This window comes from Salvia hispanica, chromosome 4 (genome assembly GCF_029641045.1).
Source record: "Salvia hispanica isolate PSC_SH4W2 chromosome 4, Shi_PSC_v1, whole genome shotgun sequence".
Classification (NCBI taxonomy): Eukaryota; Viridiplantae; Streptophyta; class Magnoliopsida; order Lamiales; family Lamiaceae; genus Salvia; species Salvia hispanica.
In genome coordinates, this window is record NC_142695.1 from 7,683,930 (window position 1) to 7,705,063 (window position 21,134).

Sequence of the window (21,134 nt, forward strand, 5' to 3'; positions counted from 1 at the left end):
AATCACTATTTAATTTATAAAATTGAATAACAGAATAAATAACAAAATCATTCATTAAAAATCATAAAAATTTATACAGAGTAAATGTGTTGGTATTTATAGAGTTTGTAATTTACAAATACAAAAAATTGCATAGTTAAATTTTGTAAAAATTACACCAGAAGTATATACTAATATAGATTTCTATTTTTTATTTAAAAAATAATTTTCAATTAAAAAGATAAAAACAAATTCTTTATAATAAAAATTCGAATTTATATAAAAAAATTATTGCAATGTGAGATTGCGTTCACAACAAGTGGCACGCTCCGTCCCGCGCCTCCAGGCTCCAGCACCACTCGGTGTCATCTCCCCGTATCCATCACTCCGCCCGACGCCCCCTCCCCACTCCCTACAACGGGCGCACATCACCATGCACACCTCTCAGTGGTGCAGTGCCCACTCATTACCGTTGCGCTAATGAACAACACGCACAATCCATCATTCATTTTCTTAACTATTCATGGATTCCACATTTTTATATTATATTCGTTACTCTACTATTTAAATTTATTTAGTATGAAATTTAAGTAAATTATATTTTCAATTGAATTAAATACGAGATTCTTTAAAAATAAAATATTCACCTGAAATTTTAATTTAATTAAATTTTTATAATAAAATATTCACATAGTTGAGTTTTGAACCCACAACTTTTAGGTATTTACTTAGTACTCCACTAGACAAAAGATTAATTTTGTATTAAAATTCAACAAATTATATAGAAAGCAATAAAAACTCTCTTAATTACATACTCCATAAAATACTACTCCATGAAACATACACATTGGTACTACTATCATTTACTCCATTTTACTAACAAAATAATTCTGTTTAGTCAAATATATCTGTGTGTGTGAGTGTGCCCTAAATTAAGATTTGATTTTACACATATAGGTAGAGAGAGCTTAGAAGCAAAGTCAAGATCCAAACCAATCTCCATTTTCAAGATTCAAAGTTCAAAAAAGGAGTTTAGATCTCTCGAGCGTTGGTCAATTACAGCAGTCATGAAAAAGAAGGTGGTGGTGCTAACCTGTGATATGCATTAATTAAAGAGTGAAAAAAGTGTAGCATGATAATCTTTTGTGTGAGGTGGAAATTAATCCACAGGCTCCTCTCTCCCACCTCATGACTCACACACACACATATATATATATGCATATTATAAAGTTAAAATACAGCTGCTTCAGACAACAAAATCTGTCCATTTTCTCTCAGATAAGTATGTATCTTTATTCATCACGATTAGATTAATAATTTGTCTCTAACTTTCTGTACAAAATCTACTCTTGAATTTTCTCAGGGATGGTATAGCAATAGTGTTGTTTCATCATGTTGTGTCTTTATTTCTTTTGTATGCTTGCACAATTAATCTTTTTTGTCATCATATGATATGTCAACCCAATCATTATACTTTTTTTCTTCTTCTTGGTATTTGACAAGATTTATATTCATAATTGCTGTTTCTTGAACAGGTATTTTTGGTGGACCCTTTTGAGCTGTAATAACATTACTACAAGGTTTTTTTGTTACTTGACTGGAGCCCAACTAAAATTTCAGCTATTCCACACATATATGGAGAAAGAAGGAAGTTACATGGTATGAATAACACACACACACACACTCTCTATATATATAGGTCCAAGAAACATTTATTTTCCATAATTAACTTACATATGATATAACATTTCAAAAAAATGTTGTCTTACTTGGAGCCTTGTATTTGGCAGGGAAATTTTCCTGGCCTTGATTATGAGCTTCAAAATCATCAACTACAAGATTCGATCAATCAAGAAATGGGAGAAAAATCTACAGATCACAACAGCAGCCAAATGGTGGATTGCATGCTACAAAATCCACCACAAAACCAGCAACCACCTCTTCTATCATCATCCAACTTTTGCGGGTCGAATTCATTCGACAAGCTGAGCTTCGCAGATGTGATGCAGTTCGCAGACTTCGGCCCCAAACTGGGGCTGAATCAAGGCAAGGCGCCCGAGGAAGGAGGGATCGACCCCGTCTTCTTCCTCAAATTCCCGGTGTTGAACGATCATCACAATCAGCAGCATGATGATGATCATCGCCACCACCTCCCCTTGATGGCCTCTCATTCGCTGGGTGATGAGCAGGAGAGAGAGGATGGACGCGGTGATGATGGAGGCCGAATGGAAAAGAGCCCTCAAGTGGAAGGCAAGAGCAAGAGGAAACGGCCTAGAACTTCTAAGACTGTTGAAGAAGTTGAGAGTCAAAGAATGACTCATATTGCTGTGGAGAGGAATAGAAGGAAGCAAATGAATGAGCATCTTCGTGTTTTGAGGTCTCTCATGCCTAGCTCCTATGTTCAAAGGGTAATTAATTAACCAAATCTAAAATTTTAATTAGGGTTACTTAATTGTCTGATTTTACATTACTTCATTTTCTAATTTTTTATTAGGGTGATCAAGCATCTATAATTGGTGGAGCAATTGAGTTTGTAAGGGAGCTGGAGCAGCTGCTCCAATGCCTTGAGTCACAGAAGAGGCGGCGGCTGTATGGAGACGGGGCGAGGCTAGGTGGAGATCCATCGATGGCCATCCCGAACGAGCAAGGGGGCGGGTATGAAACTGCGGGATTGGGAGAAGAAACGGCAGAGAGCAAGTCATGTTTAGCAGATGTGGAGGTGAAGGTTTTAGGGTTTGATGGTTTGATAAAGATTCTGTCGAGGAGGAGACATGGACAGCTTGTGAAAACCATTGCTGCACTTGAAGATTTGCACCTCACTATTCTGCATACTAATATTACTACTATTGAACAAACTGTTCTTTATTCTTTCAATATTAAGGTAATTAATCTTACTCTAATTCTTTTATTAAATGAGAAATTGTTTTTTATGAAATGTTTGTTTTGTGTGATGCAGATTAATGGAGAGGCAAGTTTCACAGCTGAAGACCTGGCAAACTCAGTTCAACAAATTTTCAGTTTTATCCATGCAAACGATATATAGCCTGTGATTACGATGTATAGATATATGTATACAGTATTTGTAAGAGTGTGGCCACTAATATATTCATTGTATCTTATCTAGTTTTTTTTCCCTTCACATTCTTTAATATAGATCTACTTGTATATATTGAGAGAAATGATATGTTATGGAGTAGTACCATACTGTTAGCATTATCTATTTTATTCTGTACATTTTATTTGATTTAAATTTCCTTAATATTATTGACATAATTAATTTTATAAATTACATGCACAATCCAAATTCAATTTTATCATTAATATATTTGAAATTATAGTGAAAATGAATAAATCAAGTTTTGATTTTTAAGTAGTACTATAAGATTAGTAAACTAAATATATAAACAAAATAAATAATGTAAATATAAACTAAACAAGAGAAGTATTATTGGACAATGCTCACAAAACCTATGTAACATAACATTTCTGAATTTATATGGAGTGTAATTTTACATAGCACAAATCAAAATTAATATGTGATAATGTATATCTGTTTGTCTTTTATAAATGATGATTGATATAAATGTCGTATTTTACGTTTCGTAGGTATTGATAACTCCATAGATATTAGTAACACGCGCATGTCAAAACATTGTTTAGACCCTCTGATTTGATTGCTCAACACCCATATGTTATATGTCTGTATGCAAGGCCTATTATTGGTTTAAACATAAGCCATGGATATTATGTAGGGCAAAGACAAAATGTGCAGAAGGTGTCTCTCTCATTTTGCAATAAATTAGAACATATATATGAATTCAAGGTCAACGCTTCTTCCCCACTCGTATATAGGTTGACTTGTCAGAAATGGGTCAGAATTGATTAAGAATTGATACAATTGCATGAGTAGTGTTCTCTAGTGTAATTTACAGAAATATCCATTAAAACTGAAATTTGATTTTGCGAAATTAGCTTGTCAACATTTGTTCGTATAAGGCCCATTCTAGGACTGCACATGGTGGTGGGGTATTGAACTATTGATATTTTTTTTGTAGTCGATATTTCTCTATAGTCAATTTAATTACTCTGCCATTTTCTAGTTCCTATACCTCTACTTTTTCTTTATATGATATGATATGTTTTTGGTAGAAAAAAACTACACCCTCGGTCCCCCAAAGTTTGCCCCATTTTACTATTTTCGTCTGTCCAACAAAGTTTATTTCACTTGAAATCTTATTAAAAAAAGACATTAAATACACTCTCAATCTCCTCAAACAATTTCTTAAAACACGCACCGAATCAAATTGGAACAAACTTTGGGGGACGGAGGCTACATTTTTAACCTGAATTTTATTATAATAATATTTACTTCCATTATTTTAAGAGTGAATTGCGAATTTGGTACTCCCTCCGTCCCGGTTAAGATGACACATTGCTTAGTCGGCACGGGATTTTAGGAGTTATTGGTTAAAGTGTTTAATTGGAGAGAGAGAAGGTGGGTGTAGGTATTAAAGTAGAGAGATGAAGATAGATGAATATTTTAATAGGAGTGAGAAAAAGTGGTTGAGTGTATTAATTGGAGAGAGAAGGTTACCAAAAAAGGAAATGTGTCATCTTAGTTTGGACAAACTAAAAAGGAAAACGTATCATTTTAAGCGGGACGGAAGGAGTATATGAAAAGAAAAGTAAAGGTTGTATATTTATAGTATTTTCATAACATTCAATGTCTCTGAACAAAAATGGAGTATTTCATTTGAAGTACTTTTTAACTTTATTGATGGTAAAATAACTACATTAATTAGAGGTCACTTTTTTTTTATATAAAATATGGTATTTATAAACGATTTAAGAATGAAATTGGAGGTTAAAAAATAAAATATAAAAATCGAAAAAAACGCTACCATTTGAGGAAGTGAGAAATTATATTTTACATAGATATTTTTCACTTTAAAATAAATATATAAAAATTTCAACGGTCAAAACGCTGCAGACTCGCGGGGGACGAGTGGGCGCCACCGTGCACTCCATATCGCGCCACGTGTGCCGGACACGTCTTCTCCTCAGACGGAGACGTGGTCTCCGCGGAGGGCGGCTCTCTCAAGCAAGACACATGCAACGACGTCCCGATGGCGGCTCGTCCCGATTGGACGAGACAACCCGTCCGACCAAACGCCGTTGCAGATGCTTCTACTTACATTTCAACAATGTGAAATTTGGATTCCGATCCGTTCCCGATTGCCAAACAGTTAATCTCACTTGATCACGTTGTACAACCCATCATTGCATTGCATGATTGAGTTGTTCAATCCAATACGTATTTGTTTTATGCTATGTTCCCCACCCACCAAAAAAGGGGTCGGGGAAGGCCCAAACCACGTGCATTTTACACCAAATTGGACCATCGGCCAAGCCCAATGCACCTGACTTTTGTTGGTTGGACAATAGACATGAAAGGATTAATTTAACAGTGGGAATTGGGAAAGAAATCAATTGGTGTTCCAAAACGTCGGTGGTTAATTTCACAAGCTAGTTGCAGATCTCTAGTTTCCATACATGCGTCTTGAATTATTAAACAAAATTTTGTATAAACTCGTAAATCAGATTCATTAAGAGTATTATTAGATATTATATTCCTGATATTCCAAATTCCTAACCATCATAAATTTTAGAAATCATAATCTTAAAAATTATAATCCAAAAACCCATAATCCTATGAATTATTTTCGGAGAACTTTACTTTCCCGCCAAATAAACATGGTTTAAAAACTCTCTCAGAGTAATCGATCACCATCACCCAGGGATGTGTTGGCAATTGAAATATAAAATGAATGTAACAATATCCCACATCGGTATACTAAAAAAGCTTAATCCACTATATAAGTCTCATGGACCCCTCCTCCTATCACCAATTAGTTTTACGATGAAATTCATGGATTTCTATCAGGATGGACCCATGGGGTCGGCCAATCCCACCGCCGGTCACGACACAGGATAACTCGATTTATTTGTCCGTGGCCCTGCGGCGGCTTCGCTTTCGACCCCACGGCAGCTTCAGCTTGAAAGAGTAATGACAAGAAAATTGGAAAATCATAGAAATATAGACGTAGATAAACAAATTACGCAACTAAAAAGAAAGAGAAAGAACAAAATAAGAACAAAATGCTGAGTTTGAACTCTTTAATAGCGAAGTTTGTTGGAAAACAATGACAGAATTGTGTGAGAGCGTTCCAGCGAATAAGAGAGGATGCCATACTTTTTATTGCTTCCCGTTATATTTAGTATTTTTATATTTTAAATTTAGTTACTAGAATGTTTAATAAGCTTGTTTAATTGTTTATGACAAAGGATGGTGCTCCTACTTCAATTTTTATGTTTATTTAACATAAATAATATTCTAATATTATTTTTAAATAAAATATTAATTTAAATATATATTTAGAATAAAATTAATTTATGATTAATATGTACCGTTAATTCTTATCTTTATTAGAATCCGTCACTGTCCTGTCGTCGCCCCAAACCCCTAAATACGAATGCTGTCGTCAATGTCATCATTCCTAAAATGTATAAACATATTACTATATTAGTAGTTGGCTATTAAAATACGAAAACGTACATTTTGAAAAAACTCAAGAATAATGCCTCTAGATTTGCAATTTCTCGATAACAAAAAAATATTCCGTATAAAACTGAATTGCACCAAGATTTTTCACACATCTCGCCTTGACCAACTGGGTAAAGCATAGCAGCCGTACCCAGTCGTCAGTAATATGGTGGGATGCCACATCGTGGCGCTGCCTTACCCCGGCAGAGGCCACATCAACCCAATGCTCAACCTCTGCCACCTCATACTCCACTCCCACCCCGATATCACCGTCTCCTTCATCGTCACGGAGGAGTGGCTCGGCCTCCTCTCCGATACGCCACCTCCGCCATCTCCTAATTTCAGATTCCACGCGGTGCCTAACGTGATTCCCTCAGAGATAGGCAGAGGCAAGGACTTCATCGGCTTCTACAATGCCGTTCTCACGAGATTGGAGGCGCCTGTGGAGCAGCTCCTCGACTGCCTTCCGCTGCCCAAGCCCACCCTCATTATATATGACACCTACTTAACATGGGTGTTGGACGTCGGCCGTCGCCGGAATATTCCGGTGGCTTCCTTTTTTACCATGTCTGCCACAGTCTTCTCCATCTTCCACCACTATGATCTCGTCTCCCAACACCGCCGTTCCCCGCCGGGTTCTATTTTCTTTTACTATCTCCATTTTTCTTATTTTCATGCATTGTAGATTTAATCTTTTCAATAATTGTGATGTTCAATTAATGGTGGATTTAGGATTCGGTTGATTTAAATTCAAAATAGAGGAGTACTATATTTTTATTTTATGGTTACCAACTTACTATTAATTATTGTTTAATAGTATAAATGAATATTTTATATTCTATCTCGTATTTTTTCCAAATAATTATTGCCTAAATACATATTGAGTTAGATATTATAAAGTGTGCACTTAAGGAGTAATAGTCCGTAAAATCACAAAGTAGATTGAAAATTTATCGAGAATATTTTTCACTATATTCAAATTTAACGTGACACACCAGATTATGTAATTGAGCAATGCGGCCAACATAAGAATCGATGTCGCTCTAAATGAGTGTAAACAAACATTATATTGAGTGTTACTCGAGTTTTAAAATCTCTTTCAAATTTTGTCAAAATTCGAATTCATTGGAAATTCAGTACATTACATGACTTCTTGATATTTGCTTCCAAATTTTAACTTCGTGGAAAATACTGAATTTTGATTTGTGATTTAGGGAACACCGTTACTTAATTAGTAAGACTAAAATCCACCCCCCCTACATATATTGTAAAATTGTCATTTTGCATTGGTGTTTCCATAAATACAAACTCAGTCTACGTTTGAAGATGTGCCTAACTAAAGATTCACATTGCATTTTTTACAGGTCAAATAGGAGAGGAAAACATTGTAGACTATATCCCTGGAGTCCCTCCAATAAGATTCACAGATCTCCCAACTCTAATCCATGGCAAATGCAATGAAGTTTTACCTCAAGTTTTACAAGCAATTCAATTAACATCAAAAGCTCAATATCTTCTCTTCGCCTCTGTTTATGAGCTTGAATCCCAAGTCATTGATGCTTTGAAACAAAAAATTTCACCCAAAATCTACTCATTAGGCCTTGCAATACCTACCTTGAACTCCGCGGTAGGTGAGAAGCCACACTACCTCAAATGGTTGGATGCTCAGCAACAAGACTCTGTTCTATACATCTCACAAGGTAGTTTCCTCTCGGTTTCCAAAGCTCAATTTGAGGAAATTGTTGTTGGGGTGATTCGTAGTGGTATTCGTTTCCTGTGGGTCGGGCGTGGAGAGGAGGATCTCCTTCAAGAGAAATGTGGGGGCAGAGGGATAGTAGTCCCTTGGTGTGATCAGTTGAAGGTTCTGTCACACCCGTCTGTAGGGGGGTTCTGGTCGCACTGTGGATGGAACTCAACTAAAGAGGGCGCGTTTGCTGGCCTTCCCATGTTGACATTCCCTATATTTTCAGATCAAGTTACCAATAGTAAGATGGTCGTCGAAGATTGGGGTTTTGGAATGAGAGTGAAGAAGGAGGATGATAGTTTGGTTACAGGGGATGAGATTGCTGAGCTTGTGTTGAGCGTTATGGATTCGGAGAGTTCGGAAGCGAAGGAGAGGAGAAGAAGGGCCAAGGAGATGCAGGAGATATGTAAGAGTGCAAGTGGTTTAGGAGGATCTTCTCATCTAGATCTTATAGCTTTCATCAAAGACGTTTGTGGATGCTAAAGTTTGGGCATGAGATTGCAATCTTGCTTGATTATAGTATTTCAGTCAACTTTATTCAAATAAGTATTTTGGTGTATTTCTAAATGTGTTGTTGTATGTTTAAGATGTATTGACAATTTGTGATAATTTTCTTCGTAGGATGGACAACATATTAGTGAAATGGCATGTTCTAGGCTATGGACACAAAACATGTAAGACATGTGAAATAAGATGCAATAAATTTTATGTTTAACAAAATTAAAACTAAATGCAAATATTTAAAAAAATAAAGGATAATTTGCATCACATTTTTATCACCAAATAGTCCGTACTGTATAATTTTTAGCTCATATAAATAGAAGAAAAAAGAGACTGCTTACAAATTGGAAATAAGAATGTGAAAGTCCAATCTAAATGGGCCGAATTGATAGCCCAAGCCAAACCCACTATTAAAGCCCAACTAACTAAACCCAACAAGATAAAAATACCACATTCACCTCCACCCTCAAACCCTAATCTCCGCCAGCGCCAGCCCCCATTTCGTCCGCCTCAGAGAGAGAGAGAGAGAGAAAAATGGTGTCGGGTTCGGGGATCTGCGCGAAGAGAGTGGTGGTGGACGCCAGGAACCACATGCTCGGACGCCTGGCCTCCATTTTGGCCAAGGAGCTCTTGAACGGCCAGAGAGTCGTCGTCGTCCGCTGCGAGGAAATCTGCCTCTCCGGCGGCCTCGTTCGCCAGAAAATGAAGTACCTTCGCTTCCTCCGCAAGCGTATGAACACCAAGCCCTCACATGGCCCCATCCACTTCCGTGCTCCTTCCAAAATTCTCTGGAGGACTATTCGTGGGTACGATTTTTCGTTTTCGATTGCACTCTACATTTTATTCATGTTTAAACTGTGTCAATTTTTTATTTAGTTTTCTTTTCATTATTTAGATATATTTTGGATATCGTGTTAAATGCTATGCACTTGTAACTGTAGTTTGACAATCAAATTTAAGATATGATCTATTGCTTAGTTTATTGAGATATATGGGACAATCAAATTTAAATGATATGCATTGTAGTTTTTCCACACTTTTGAAATTGATGACAGAAATTTCCAGCTCTATGCATAGAAATATCATTCCTTTCTTATATTTAGGATGATGGTTTAATTGTATTTGCAATGACTTATGTTTTAATGTACTATTTGTATTCCTTTGGATGATAATATTGAGGTTATGCTCATTTTAGTTATGCATTATCACAGAATGATTCCTCACAAGACTAAGAGAGGAGAGGCTGCTCTTGCTCGTCTCAAGGTTTACGAAGGTGTACCCCCACCATATGATAAGATCAAGAGGATGGTCATTCCAGATGCCCTCAAGTGAGCTTTTGATGGATCAAATGGCATTATAATTTGTTTGTCTGTTTTTGGTAATTAACCTTTTTACATATTTTGCCAACAGGGTTTTGAGGCTTCAAGCTGGGCACAAGTATTGCCTGTTGGGAAGACTGTCATCTGAAGTCGGATGGAACCATTATGATACCATCAGGGTATGTTCATCTATCATTTCTATTATCTGTATAGTTATTGATTATACTCAATAATACGTTGAATTTTATATCACTACCGCATAAGTCTATTTCGCATAGCCATACGTGTCTAACTCTGGGAGATTACTTTGTTAAAGTTGCACCATTTAGGATACAGTTATTGTAATATTGCACAGTTCTGCTATTTCTTTAATACTCCCTTTTGTTTCAAAACTTAATTCACCCTCAGCTAAATTACTCACTACTTTTTTATCCTGAATTTGCTGTTATTATATCAAATTTTGATTGCTGGTATTATAGTATATGTATCCTCGTATTTATATTGTGGCGATGTTTTGTAGGAGTTGGAGAAGAAGAGGAAAGAACGAGCTCAGGTAACATATGAGAGGAGGAAGCAGTTGACAAAATTGAGGGTTAAGGCTGAGAAGATTGCCCAAGAGAAGCTTGGTTCCCAACTCGACGTTATTACTCCGATCAAATATTGAATTTAGTGTTGTAGTCCTTTGCTGTGACAATTTTGATGGTTACTAGTTTGCTTTTTGGATTTGATTTGATTAGTAATTCATGTCCTCGGAATATCTTATTTTCGCATGTCAATTAAATCAGAATTTTATTGTGTATGAGCCTCGTTCATACCAATGCAATGCTGTTGAGAATGTTTTCAAATGGAATCGTTGATTTTCGAGTTAGATTAATATTATCTCTAGACCTCAGTAAGAGTTATAGCATAGGCTGAGATCATTGGTTTAAGTGGTTCTATTTGAGCTATTTTATAAACCTAGACCTGGCTCAGGCCTAGGACCATATGAGTCACGGCCTAGATCCAGGACTGGCCCAGCCTATGAACAGTCCATTAGTGGCCCACCTTATATAATTCATATTTTTTAATATAATCAACTCTTTAAATATAGCAACTTTCTACTTTAAAAAATCTTTACACTCCTATGTATCAATTTATTAACTTTTATACTAATACAATTAACAACTTAAAGTGGATCCCATAATTCATTACTTTTCTCTCTCCCTCTTTCTTACTTTATCAATTTTTTTTTCTTTCTCTTACTTTACCAATTTTTTTCTTCTTCTCTTACTTTACCAAATTGTGCATTAAAACCCGTGTCGTTTCAAACCTCCCTATTTTTAATAAACAGATAGAGTAGTATATTTCTCAATTTGTGCATGTCATCTTGTATATGAGTAATGCTAATATTCTCTATATTGTTTCAATTTTATTAGATGTCACCGAATGGATTTAATATATACTCAAGTTCTCAACTAAATCTACTTGAATGCAATATTCCATCTCGATTGTATTCAATTTTTTTTCTTATATTTATTTTTGTCCAAGATGTAAAAAGAACGATTCTAAAGTTTATTTTTAAAAATACTACTTATGTCTTGGTATTCAAACCACATCTCTAATGAATAATTATGGAATATGTTTTTTAAAATTTATTAGTTAGTTCATAAATTATATGTCATCATCTACTTATAATAGTGGTTCTTCCTTTAGTTATGCACTTTTAGATAGAGTAAAGAACATGAAAAATATATTAGTACAAAATCAGCAAATTAACTTGATCATTATTTCAATTTAGATTTCGTGTAAATGAGAAATAAATACAAGTAACAAATTATGAGTATGTTTTATTTTTCCATATAATATTTTTGGAATCTCTTTAATCAACATAAATAAAAAAAATTCAAATAAAGCTCAGCCAGGCTTAGCCAGGCCCACTTGCCATGTGGGCCTGGACTTGACCGGGATTAGCAAAATTAAAAAAGTCCAGTCCCGCCCAGCTCGACTCAGATATGAGTCTGGGCCGCACTGGGCCAAAATATAGGCAGGCATCGGAGGGCCTGGGCCGGGTCGACCCAGCCCACTTGACAACTATAGTCACATTTCATTTTTGTCATAAATGGTAAGTTGGTCCTACATTTCACTAACTCACTTTACTTATATTTTATTATAAAATTAATAAAAAAGAAATAGTAGGCCCTATATTCTACTAACTTTTTTATATGTGACTCGTATTGTTGGACGGAGGTAGTACTATTTATGCTGAAAATATTTTGGTGGCAGAATGACTTAACAATTAGACAACCAAAAAGTTTTTTTTGTTGATTTTCCATATTTTTTTAATTTCCGAGTTAGACATTTTATTTTCTTTAAGATTTCTTAACAATTTTAGTGGGTTTCATTGTTTTGAAGTTGGGATTTTGATTTTTCATACTTCCCCCCCGTCCCCAAAGAGTATGAACTATTTCCTTTTCCGTTCGTCCCTAAAAAATACTTCCTTCGTCCAGCAATAGAAGTCCCATTTCTCCAAGGCACGGGTTTTAAGAAAGTTTTGGAGTGTGCAATAAATGGTGTGTGATAGTGGAATTTGGGACCCACTTCAGTTGTATTAAAAAAATTTCTTCCATGCACGTTTATTGCTATGAGATGCAGCTGCCAAATTTGAATAAGGAGCAGAATTTTAAGAAGCTGCCAAAATTTGAATAAACATCCAAAATTTAAGAAGCTGCCATAATTTTTTAGTTGAATCACTGCTGGAGTTTCAATGGCATTAATTAGAATGACCAAATTTTGTGTCCTGTTTCCAATTTATTCACGGACAGAAATTAAAAAATGGATTTAAAAATTACACTCAACATAATCAGAATCCCTTCAAAGCCTAATTCTTCACATTAACTTCAAATCTGTTCAAAATACAAATTTCAAATCTGCTCAAAATACAAAGGGGAAAATGAAAATTTCAAATTTCCCTCTACAAAAAGTTTGAGGAAAATTTGAACTCCAAAAAGTACACCTCCAAATCTACTATAAATACATCACCTACCATCATTTAAGACATCTCTTACCAACCTCAAATCTGAAAAATCTCCCAAAAAAAAACTCCCAACATTTATGTAGATTTAAATCCCTCAGAAAATATTCATCATAGGGATGGATAATGGGCAGAGGTAAACCAAACACTTGAACAACAACATCAAGAAAAATATGGTGCAGTTTTTACTCAAGCACAACCATGATGGAGTGCTCGCAAGAGGGGTTGTAATGGAGGCAGCAAAGACGTTTGAAGTCAGTAGGAAGACAGTGTACCGGCTATGGAAGGCAGCCAAGGAGTAGATGCAACGGGGAGAACCTGCAATCATGGAAGGAAAGATCAAAGGCAACCATCATGCTGACAAATTAGAACTTGATGAAGAAAAGGTTAGACACTAATCTACTCTTGAGAGAGGTTCACTGCGTAAAATGGTTGTAAAATTGAATGTGAGCAAGGGTACAGTAGGTCAGTGGGTAAAGGAAGGTAAACTAAGGCCACATACAAATGCAATCAAACCTGCCCTCACCAATATCAATAAGCTAGCAAGAGTTAGATGGAGTCTTAGTCAACTTCAGCCACAAATTACTCAAGGTAGAGTTCAATATCAAAGCATGCACAATGTAGTGCATATAGATGAAAAATGGTTCTATAAGACCAAGGCATCAGACAGGTACCACCTCTTGCCGGATGAGGATGAGCCATATAGGTCATGCAAATCCAAGAGATACATCACCAAAGTTATGTTTATGTGTGCTGTTAGTAGACCACATTTTGGTATGAATGGGCAGGCAACTTATGATGGTAAGGTGGGAATATTTCCCTTCACTGAAGTACTGCCAACACATAGGAAATCAAAGAACAGGCCCAGAGGGACCATGGAAACCAAGGCAATCCATTCAGTCACAAAGGCAGTGATGAGGGACTGCCTTATCAACAAGGTATTCTACTTTTTTCATTCTATCAGATCTTAAAAACTCAATAAAGATCGTCATTTAGCTATGTTATTGTTCTTCATGCCAGATTATACCTGCAATTAAGGCCAAGTGGCCTGTTTGGGCAAGTAAAGACATTTACATTCAGCAAGATAATGCAACCCCACACATAACAACCATGGATCCAGATTTTCAGGCTGTTGCCAATTCAGATGGATTTAAAATCCAACTGATTTGTCAACCAGCTAATTCCCCTGACACTAACATCTTAGACTTGGGCTTTTTAGAGCAATTCAGTCACTGCAGCATGAGAAACCATGCAAGACTGTGGATGAACTTGTGGGGAATGTGTGTAGCTCTTTTGCAGAGCTTTCACCACAAACTCTCAACAGAGTTTTCCTAAGCTTGCAGGCTTGCCTCACTGAAATCCTACAGTGCAGAGGTGGAAATGGCTACAAAGTTCCACACATCAATAAGGATAGGCTACAAAGAACTGTGGGACTGACCAATGTGCTTGAAGTGGAGGAGGATGTTGTGAGAGATGTGCTACACTACTTACAAATGCCAAAGAACAATGATGGGTCAATGTATGATATTGGCCCTCTGTCAAATGCATTTGACTTCTAAGTAAGCCAAAGTGAAGTTTATGGAATAGGGTAGTCTGATTTTTTGGGTGTGTTGGTCAGCTCTATTATTTTTTGGGCTAGGGTCTGCTGTTTTTGTTTTTTTGGTGTATAGACATAGTGCAAACCTAATGTAATGCACATATTCAGGATGATGATACAAGACCCTCAGAAAAATTTCATCATAGGGCAGCAAGAAAAACCTCCAAACCAACTCAAAGGGTGGCTTTTACACATAATATAATCAACACATACAAACCCCATCATCACAGCAACAACCAACAACATATTCCACCAAGTATAGCACCAATTCACCATCACAAAAGCACCTCAGCAAAATTTCATCATAGGACAGCAAAAAAAGCCTCCAAACCTACTCAAGGGGTGACTTTTACACATAATATAATCAGCACATACTATCCCCATCATCACAGCAACAACCAACAACATATTCCACCAAGTATAGCAACAATTCACCATCACAAAAGCACCTCAGCAAAATTTCATCATAGGGAAACAAGAAAAGCCTCCAAACCTACTCAAGGGGTGGCTTTTACACATAATATAAGCACCACAATTGGATTAATCTGCCAAACATAAAAAATTTCATCATATAGCAATAGATTGAACCTCCTAACCCAAATTGGGGGTGGCTTAAACAAAATACAATCACCACAGAACCTCCAAATACACAAATTCCAGACCCCAACAACAGATTCCATCAACATAATCAGGCAAACATTACTAATTTCAGCATATAGGGCAAGATTAAACCTCCTAACCCAATATGGGGGTGGCTAAATCAACATAACAAAATAACCCTATGGAAACCCCTAAATACAGACCAAGCCAGAATCTCCAAACCCTAGATAGGGGTGATTATTACACAATTCACAATATTAGAGGAGATCTTTCATGTCGGGCAAGAGAATCAGGAGGATCTCCTTGAACCACTCATCTTCCTCAACAGGACGCCTCCGCCTCTTCACCCGTGGAGTTTCTGTTGGGGTTCGTATACTAAAAGATGCTTCGAGCGTACATGCCTTTGTACAGTCAGCTTGTGCATGTATACGAGAAACGCCACGTCCACTTGTTTACCTAATTATGAGAATAAATAATTTGATATAATGGTTTATTATTGAAATATGATAAACAAGTCTAAGGCTTTTTACTAAGAAGGTCAAGTAGGGAAATTCGATGAATCTCCTCATGAGTTTTCCAGTAGGGGACTTGGCCAGATCTAGTAAGAAGAAAAACGTATTCACAACCTAGATATGCTTTGGCTACCTATTGGTATGGTTGCGGTGTTTGTGATAATTCTCTCTTACCTAAGATGAGATTAGTAACACCGATGTTGTAAAGCACTGTAGAATCTAATCCGAAATGTATTCTTTATTGCTATCTACTGAAAGAATATATTTCAGAAAGTTTAGTATTTTCTAGTCTATGATATTAATATCAATATTGTTTATTCAATCAAACGCCACTTTGACTTATCAATATGTGAGAGTTTGTACGTAACTCAAGTTCATGATATCTTGGGTGGTAGTAATTGAATAACATGAAGGTATTGGAGTATTATTTCATAGAATTCGCGTGCCCAGTGTGGTATGATTAAATCCCTAAGGGGTGATCCCCAAGAGGTGTTTGAAAAAGGAATTTATTATTCAGAAAACTGCGCAGTTGGAATTTATTCCACGAATAATAAATAAAGTTTCAAACTAGAAAAACTCTTTGGAGAATTAATTTAATTCTAGTCACATAGCAGACAAAAGAATTAAATTGACGGATCAAGATAATCTTAAACGCGGGAAATATTATAAAATAAAATGGACCCAAGTTATTTGTAATTTGATGATTTAAGTGGGAGTGCAATATTATTCTTTAGTGAAACAAAATAATATTCCATTGATAATATATTAAATCATGGGTCATTTGATTTAATTAGTTAATTATCTAATGGGTGAGCCCAACACTTAAGTCATTCCATGAATCCCCTTACTAGCCCAATAAGGTCCACTATAAATAATGAATGAAAGGGAAACCCTAGCACACAACCCAAGACAACACAAAACCCTAACCCTAGGAGGCAAATTGGCGCATCCCTCTCCTCTCTCACTTGGTCTCGATTTTCGTGCCTAGCACGTGAGAGAATTAGGGTTTTGATTATTGTTCTTGATCTATCCTAATTCATAGGATTAGATCTAGACAATTTGGTGTTTGTATTGGGTTTCCCTAGATCCATTCAAAGTTATTTAATTGTTTATCTAAGATCCGCCCACACGGATGGAGAATCAAGGACAAGGGAATAGTACGGAAGATTCGTGGTCGATAAACCAAGGATCTCCGGGTGGTGCAGCTAGCAACGTCAATCCAATGATGGATTATGAGGTAACAATTGAATCTACATCGAATATGCATGATTATGTGTTTATTTGATGTTATATCTATAGATCTATGTTTATTGCATTAAATTGGAGTCGAATGCATAATCACCTAAATAGATCCGTTAAGGACCTGTTTGTTTTCCGTGTCTTCCGCTGCGGTAGTCCCAACAGTTTCAGGTACCACAGTGGACTCAGGACTCTCATAACCCGGCGTATCAGGGACGATAAGCTCCGAATCGAGCATGGTCTCCGGTGTATCAGGGACGATAAGCTCTGAATCGAGCATAGCTTCCAGATCTGGGGTTTCAAGGAACATATCGGGCTGAGAATCGGTCCAGGGGGGACTTCCACCATCGGAGTTTCAGGAACTATGGTGGACATCGAATCGACCGAATCTAACCAATAGATGGGGGTAAGGGTTTCAGACAGTAAATCATCCATTTACGCTAGAGTGGGGAATATGAGGAGGAGACGGCGATTGGGAGGAGGAAGAGGAGGCAGCGTGATTAGGGTTTCCACAGAGATGAGGGTGAGAGACCGAGAGAGAGAGAGAGAGAGAGAGAGAGAGAGAGAGAGAGAGAGAAAGAGAGTGAGGGTGAATTTGAGTGATCGAAAGAGTGAGAGAGAGAAATTAATTCTGGGAGGGGGGTGTGTTTTGTAATGGCAATAGAGTTAATTATTGATGAGAAGGGGGAGGGTAATTAAATTGTCCAAATATGGTAAGTAGAACCGGGACTCCTATTGTTGGACGGACAAAAATGGAAAAACGGGACTTCTATTGTTGGACGGAGGGAGTATGAACTTTCTAATTTTGGAAAATTCAAACAACATATTATCTACCCCTACACATTATTTTATTTACCAATTATACCATTAGCATTAACAACTTATACCATTACAATAGTGAGGACCTCATTTTCCACTAACATTATTTCCACTATCATTTCTCTTTCTCTCTCTCTTACTTTTTTCCTTATTTATTAAAACATGTGCAGAACTCATTGTTCATATTATTTGAAGACGGAAGAAATAATATTTTTCTTTTTAAGAAACTAGGATTTATCTGATTACTCGTTAATTTCAATCAATTTATACACGTTTTTGCATCACACACCTTTTTGGTCTAAACTATAATGTTGGCATCATAGTTTGCATTTGATTCTTTGGTCTGAACTATAATGTTGGCATCATAGTTTGCATTGGATTCATAAATGCAAGATTATTTAGAGAGAAATATGAAAATAAATTGAGAGATACTCCCCCGTCCACCAATAAATGTCCTATTTTGCTATTTTCGTTTGTCCATTAAGAGCATCCACAGTGGGGCGCCCTAAAGTCCGACCTATAGGGCGCCCTATGCTCCGCCACATCAGCATTTTATCCTCCTACCCATTCACCTGCAGTGGGATGCCCTATAGTCCGCCCTAAGCATTTTATTTATTTGAATATTTAAAACAATACAAAAAATTGGAAAAAAAAACTTCATTTCATTGAAAATTCAAACATTACGGTACGAAATAAAAAAAACTACAAATTCTCAATGACGGTCACGGTTCCAAACTTCTTCAATCATGACGTTCATGTGCTGAACATGGTCTTGTTGGTTGCGCATTGGGGCATGTCTAGATAGAACCTCATTGAAGCCCATCGGTAATCCTCGAACGTGGGGCGGGGTCGCCGTGCTGGAGCTAGATCCAGCTTCATCATCGCCCCAATCGGTGACTCTTCCACCTTCGTGTTCGACTATCATGTTATGCAAGATGATGCGCGCATACATGACATCGGCGATGACGTCCTTGTACCAGAACCGCGTCGGACCCTTCACTATTGCCCACCACGATTGGAGCACTCCAAATGCCCGCTCCACATCCTCCCGCGCAGCCTCCTGCTTTTGCGCGAATAAAACTCTCCTGTCATCCATTGGGTAGCTGATCGTCTTCTCAAAAACAGGCCACCTTTGGTATATGCCATCGGCCAAGTAGTAGCCCATATGATATTGGCGTCCGTTGGCAGTGAACTCGATGGTCAGGCCGTTGCCATTGCATTGCTCGGTGAAGAGGTTGGATAAGTTGAGGACGTTGATGTCGTTGTTCGACCCCGCTACACCGAAGTAAACATGCCAGATTCAGAGCTGATGGTCAGCGACGGTTTCGAGGATCATCGTCGGGTGGCTGCCCTTCTATCCACTAGTAAATTGGCATCTCCACGCCGTCGGGCAATTCTTCCACTCCCGATGCATACAATTGATGCTCCCTAGCATTCCAGGAAAGCCGTGCGCCATCTCGTGCATCTTCATTAGGGCCTGGCAATCCACAACAGTCGGTTTTTGCAAATATGTGTTGCTAAAAGCCTCCATAACTCCCCTACAAAAATTCTTTAAGCACTCGCGGCCAGTTGTCTCCCCAACGTGAAGGTACTCGTCGTACATATCCGCCGCGGTGCCGTATGCCAACTGCCGAGCGCAACCGTGCACTTCTGCAACGGCATAAGTCCAGGTCTGCCGATGCCATCTTCCCGATACTGGAAGTATTCATCTCGAGCCTCCAACGTTTGGACAATGCTGAGAAAAAGTTCTCGTCGCATTCTGAAATGGCGGTGAAAAACGGTCGGGCCCCACCGTAGTTGCTCGGCAAAATATTCTGCGAACAGACGTTGGCGTGCTCGTGGAGGACAAATGTCCGTCGTCGAATCGGCCTCGGGATCTGCTTCGCCTGGACCTGCTCCACCGCTTCGCGCTCGCGTTCCATTTCAGCCAAGCATTCCGCCGCAGCCTCGTGAAAGCAATCGAATAAGGCCCGAGTAATGCCCTTCGATGTACTCCAGTCGTCGCCGAGTCTCATTTTTTAGTGAGAAAATTAGGGAGAGAAATATTGGAAAGTGAGAGATGGGAGAGAATAATTGGTGTGGGAAATGAAAGAGAAATGGAGGTTTAAATAGATTAAAAAAAAAAAAAAAGGAAAACGTGTTGCATTGTCCGCGTCGCCCGCAGTGGGGCGGACGATGCAACGTCGAACGCCTATCGTCCACGGAAGATGGATTAGCCATCGTCCGCATGGCTACAGTGGCGGACGATAATCCGCCCGATGCATCGGGCGAACTATTTTCATTTGTCCACTAATAAATGTCACATTTCTTTTTTACTATTTTTAGTAATGAAGTAAATATTCCACTAACTTTATTTCATTCACATTTCAATAATATACTAATATATAAATGTGGGGCCCGTTTTTCACTTACTTTCTATTATAGTACTTATTTTTTTAAAATTCGTGACTGGTCAAAATTGGTCTTGTATTAGTGAACGAAGGGAGTATTAATGAAGCTGATGAAAAGTGTGGAAAAATGGGATGGGTTGGAAGTTGGAAGTTGAACTTGGAAGTGATATTTACAGGAGGAAATTGAATTAATAATTAAAAAATTCAAAAACGACTTTGGATAGTTGGTAAATTTAATAATGAAAATTCACACTTAGTTATTATGCTTGACAAGTTAAAGCCGGAGTACTTCCTCAGCCATTATTTATCAAAGTTAAATCGATTATATGCTTGTTTAATGATACTGCTGATTCAATATTTATTAGCAGTAGTATACTTTAGTTTCGAAAAGATACTGAAATGCGAAATTATAAATTAAATGCTTGTAAGCTACCGACATTTTCTATTCAAAGTCAATTTAAATTATTGAAGATAAATGACAACATACATTAATAGGAATTAGCTACACTTAGAGCAAAAAGACATATTCGCTACGACCGCAAAATGATATCACTTCCCTATTTTGTTTATGTCACATATCTATTTTATGAAAAAATAATCCTTTCATCCATGTGAGACAATTTTTTTAGGCGCATGTTTTTAGGAGCGTAAAAAAGGAGAAATAAATAAAAGAAAGAATAAAATAAGAAAGATAGAATGTTAATTTTTTTCTTAATATAAAATGTTTTTACTTATCTAAAAAGAAATATGCCTCACTTTTAATTGGGAGGAAGGAGAAGTAGTTATGAATTTATTCAATTTACCTTTTCTTTTTTCAAAC

The 21,134-nt window shown here is 37.2% G+C and overlaps 4 protein-coding genes, 1 non-coding gene and 1 pseudogene across 6 annotated transcripts; 4 read left to right on the forward strand and 2 right to left on the reverse strand.

Annotated features, from left to right (window-relative positions):
• Nucleotides 1-1,150: 1,150 nt before the first annotated feature.
• On the forward strand, nt 1,151-3,181 carry LOC148927177 (transcription factor FAMA-like). Of its 2 annotated transcripts, none has more exons than XM_089056074.1 (5): nt 1,151-1,261; nt 1,515-1,638; nt 1,770-2,387; nt 2,474-2,860; nt 2,936-3,181. In XM_089056074.1, exons 2-5 carry the CDS (start codon nt 1,615-1,617, stop codon nt 3,020-3,022), a joined length of 1,116 nt encoding a protein of 371 aa, XP_088912200.1. In that variant the 5' UTR covers nt 1,151-1,261; nt 1,515-1,614; the 3' UTR covers nt 3,023-3,181. The 2 variants fall into 2 exon arrangements, with proteins under 2 accessions (XP_088912200.1, XP_088912201.1); XM_089056075.1 differs by lacking the exon at nt 1,151-1,261 and adding an exon at nt 1,329-1,347.
• Nucleotides 3,182-6,670: 3,489 nt separating this feature from the next.
• On the forward strand, nt 6,671-8,961 carry LOC125193504 (UDP-glycosyltransferase 87A1-like). Its single transcript, XM_048091313.2, has 2 exons — nt 6,671-7,218; nt 7,948-8,961. The coding sequence occupies exons 1-2, from the start codon at nt 6,750-6,752 to the stop codon at nt 8,808-8,810; spliced, it is 1,332 nt and encodes a 443-aa protein (XP_047947270.1). The 5' UTR covers nt 6,671-6,749; the 3' UTR covers nt 8,811-8,961.
• Nucleotides 8,962-9,294: 333 nt separating this feature from the next.
• LOC125191760 (large ribosomal subunit protein uL13w-like) lies at nt 9,295-10,946 on the forward strand. Its single transcript, XM_048089173.2, has 4 exons — nt 9,295-9,634; nt 10,040-10,156; nt 10,239-10,326; nt 10,668-10,946. The coding sequence occupies exons 1-4, from the start codon at nt 9,363-9,365 to the stop codon at nt 10,809-10,811; spliced, it is 621 nt and encodes a 206-aa protein (XP_047945130.1). The 5' UTR covers nt 9,295-9,362; the 3' UTR covers nt 10,812-10,946.
• A 530-nt stretch (nt 10,947-11,476) lies between these two features.
• On the reverse strand, nt 11,477-11,578 carry LOC125197568 (U6 spliceosomal RNA). Its single transcript, XR_007172107.1, has one exon. It is a non-coding gene; the product is annotated as a U6 spliceosomal RNA (small nuclear RNA).
• Nucleotides 11,579-13,267: 1,689 nt separating this feature from the next.
• Nucleotides 13,268-14,716, forward strand: LOC148927178 (uncharacterized; annotated as a pseudogene).
• A 3,920-nt stretch (nt 14,717-18,636) lies between these two features.
• On the reverse strand, nt 18,637-19,939 carry LOC125194566 (uncharacterized). The gene is made up of 3 exons (XM_048092824.2): nt 19,621-19,939; nt 19,341-19,574; nt 18,637-19,199 (listed from the first exon to the last, which is right to left on the reverse strand). The coding sequence occupies exons 1-3, from the start codon at nt 19,937-19,939 to the stop codon at nt 18,637-18,639; spliced, it is 1,116 nt and encodes a 371-aa protein (XP_047948781.2).
• Between the last annotated feature and the right edge of the window lie 1,195 nt (nt 19,940-21,134).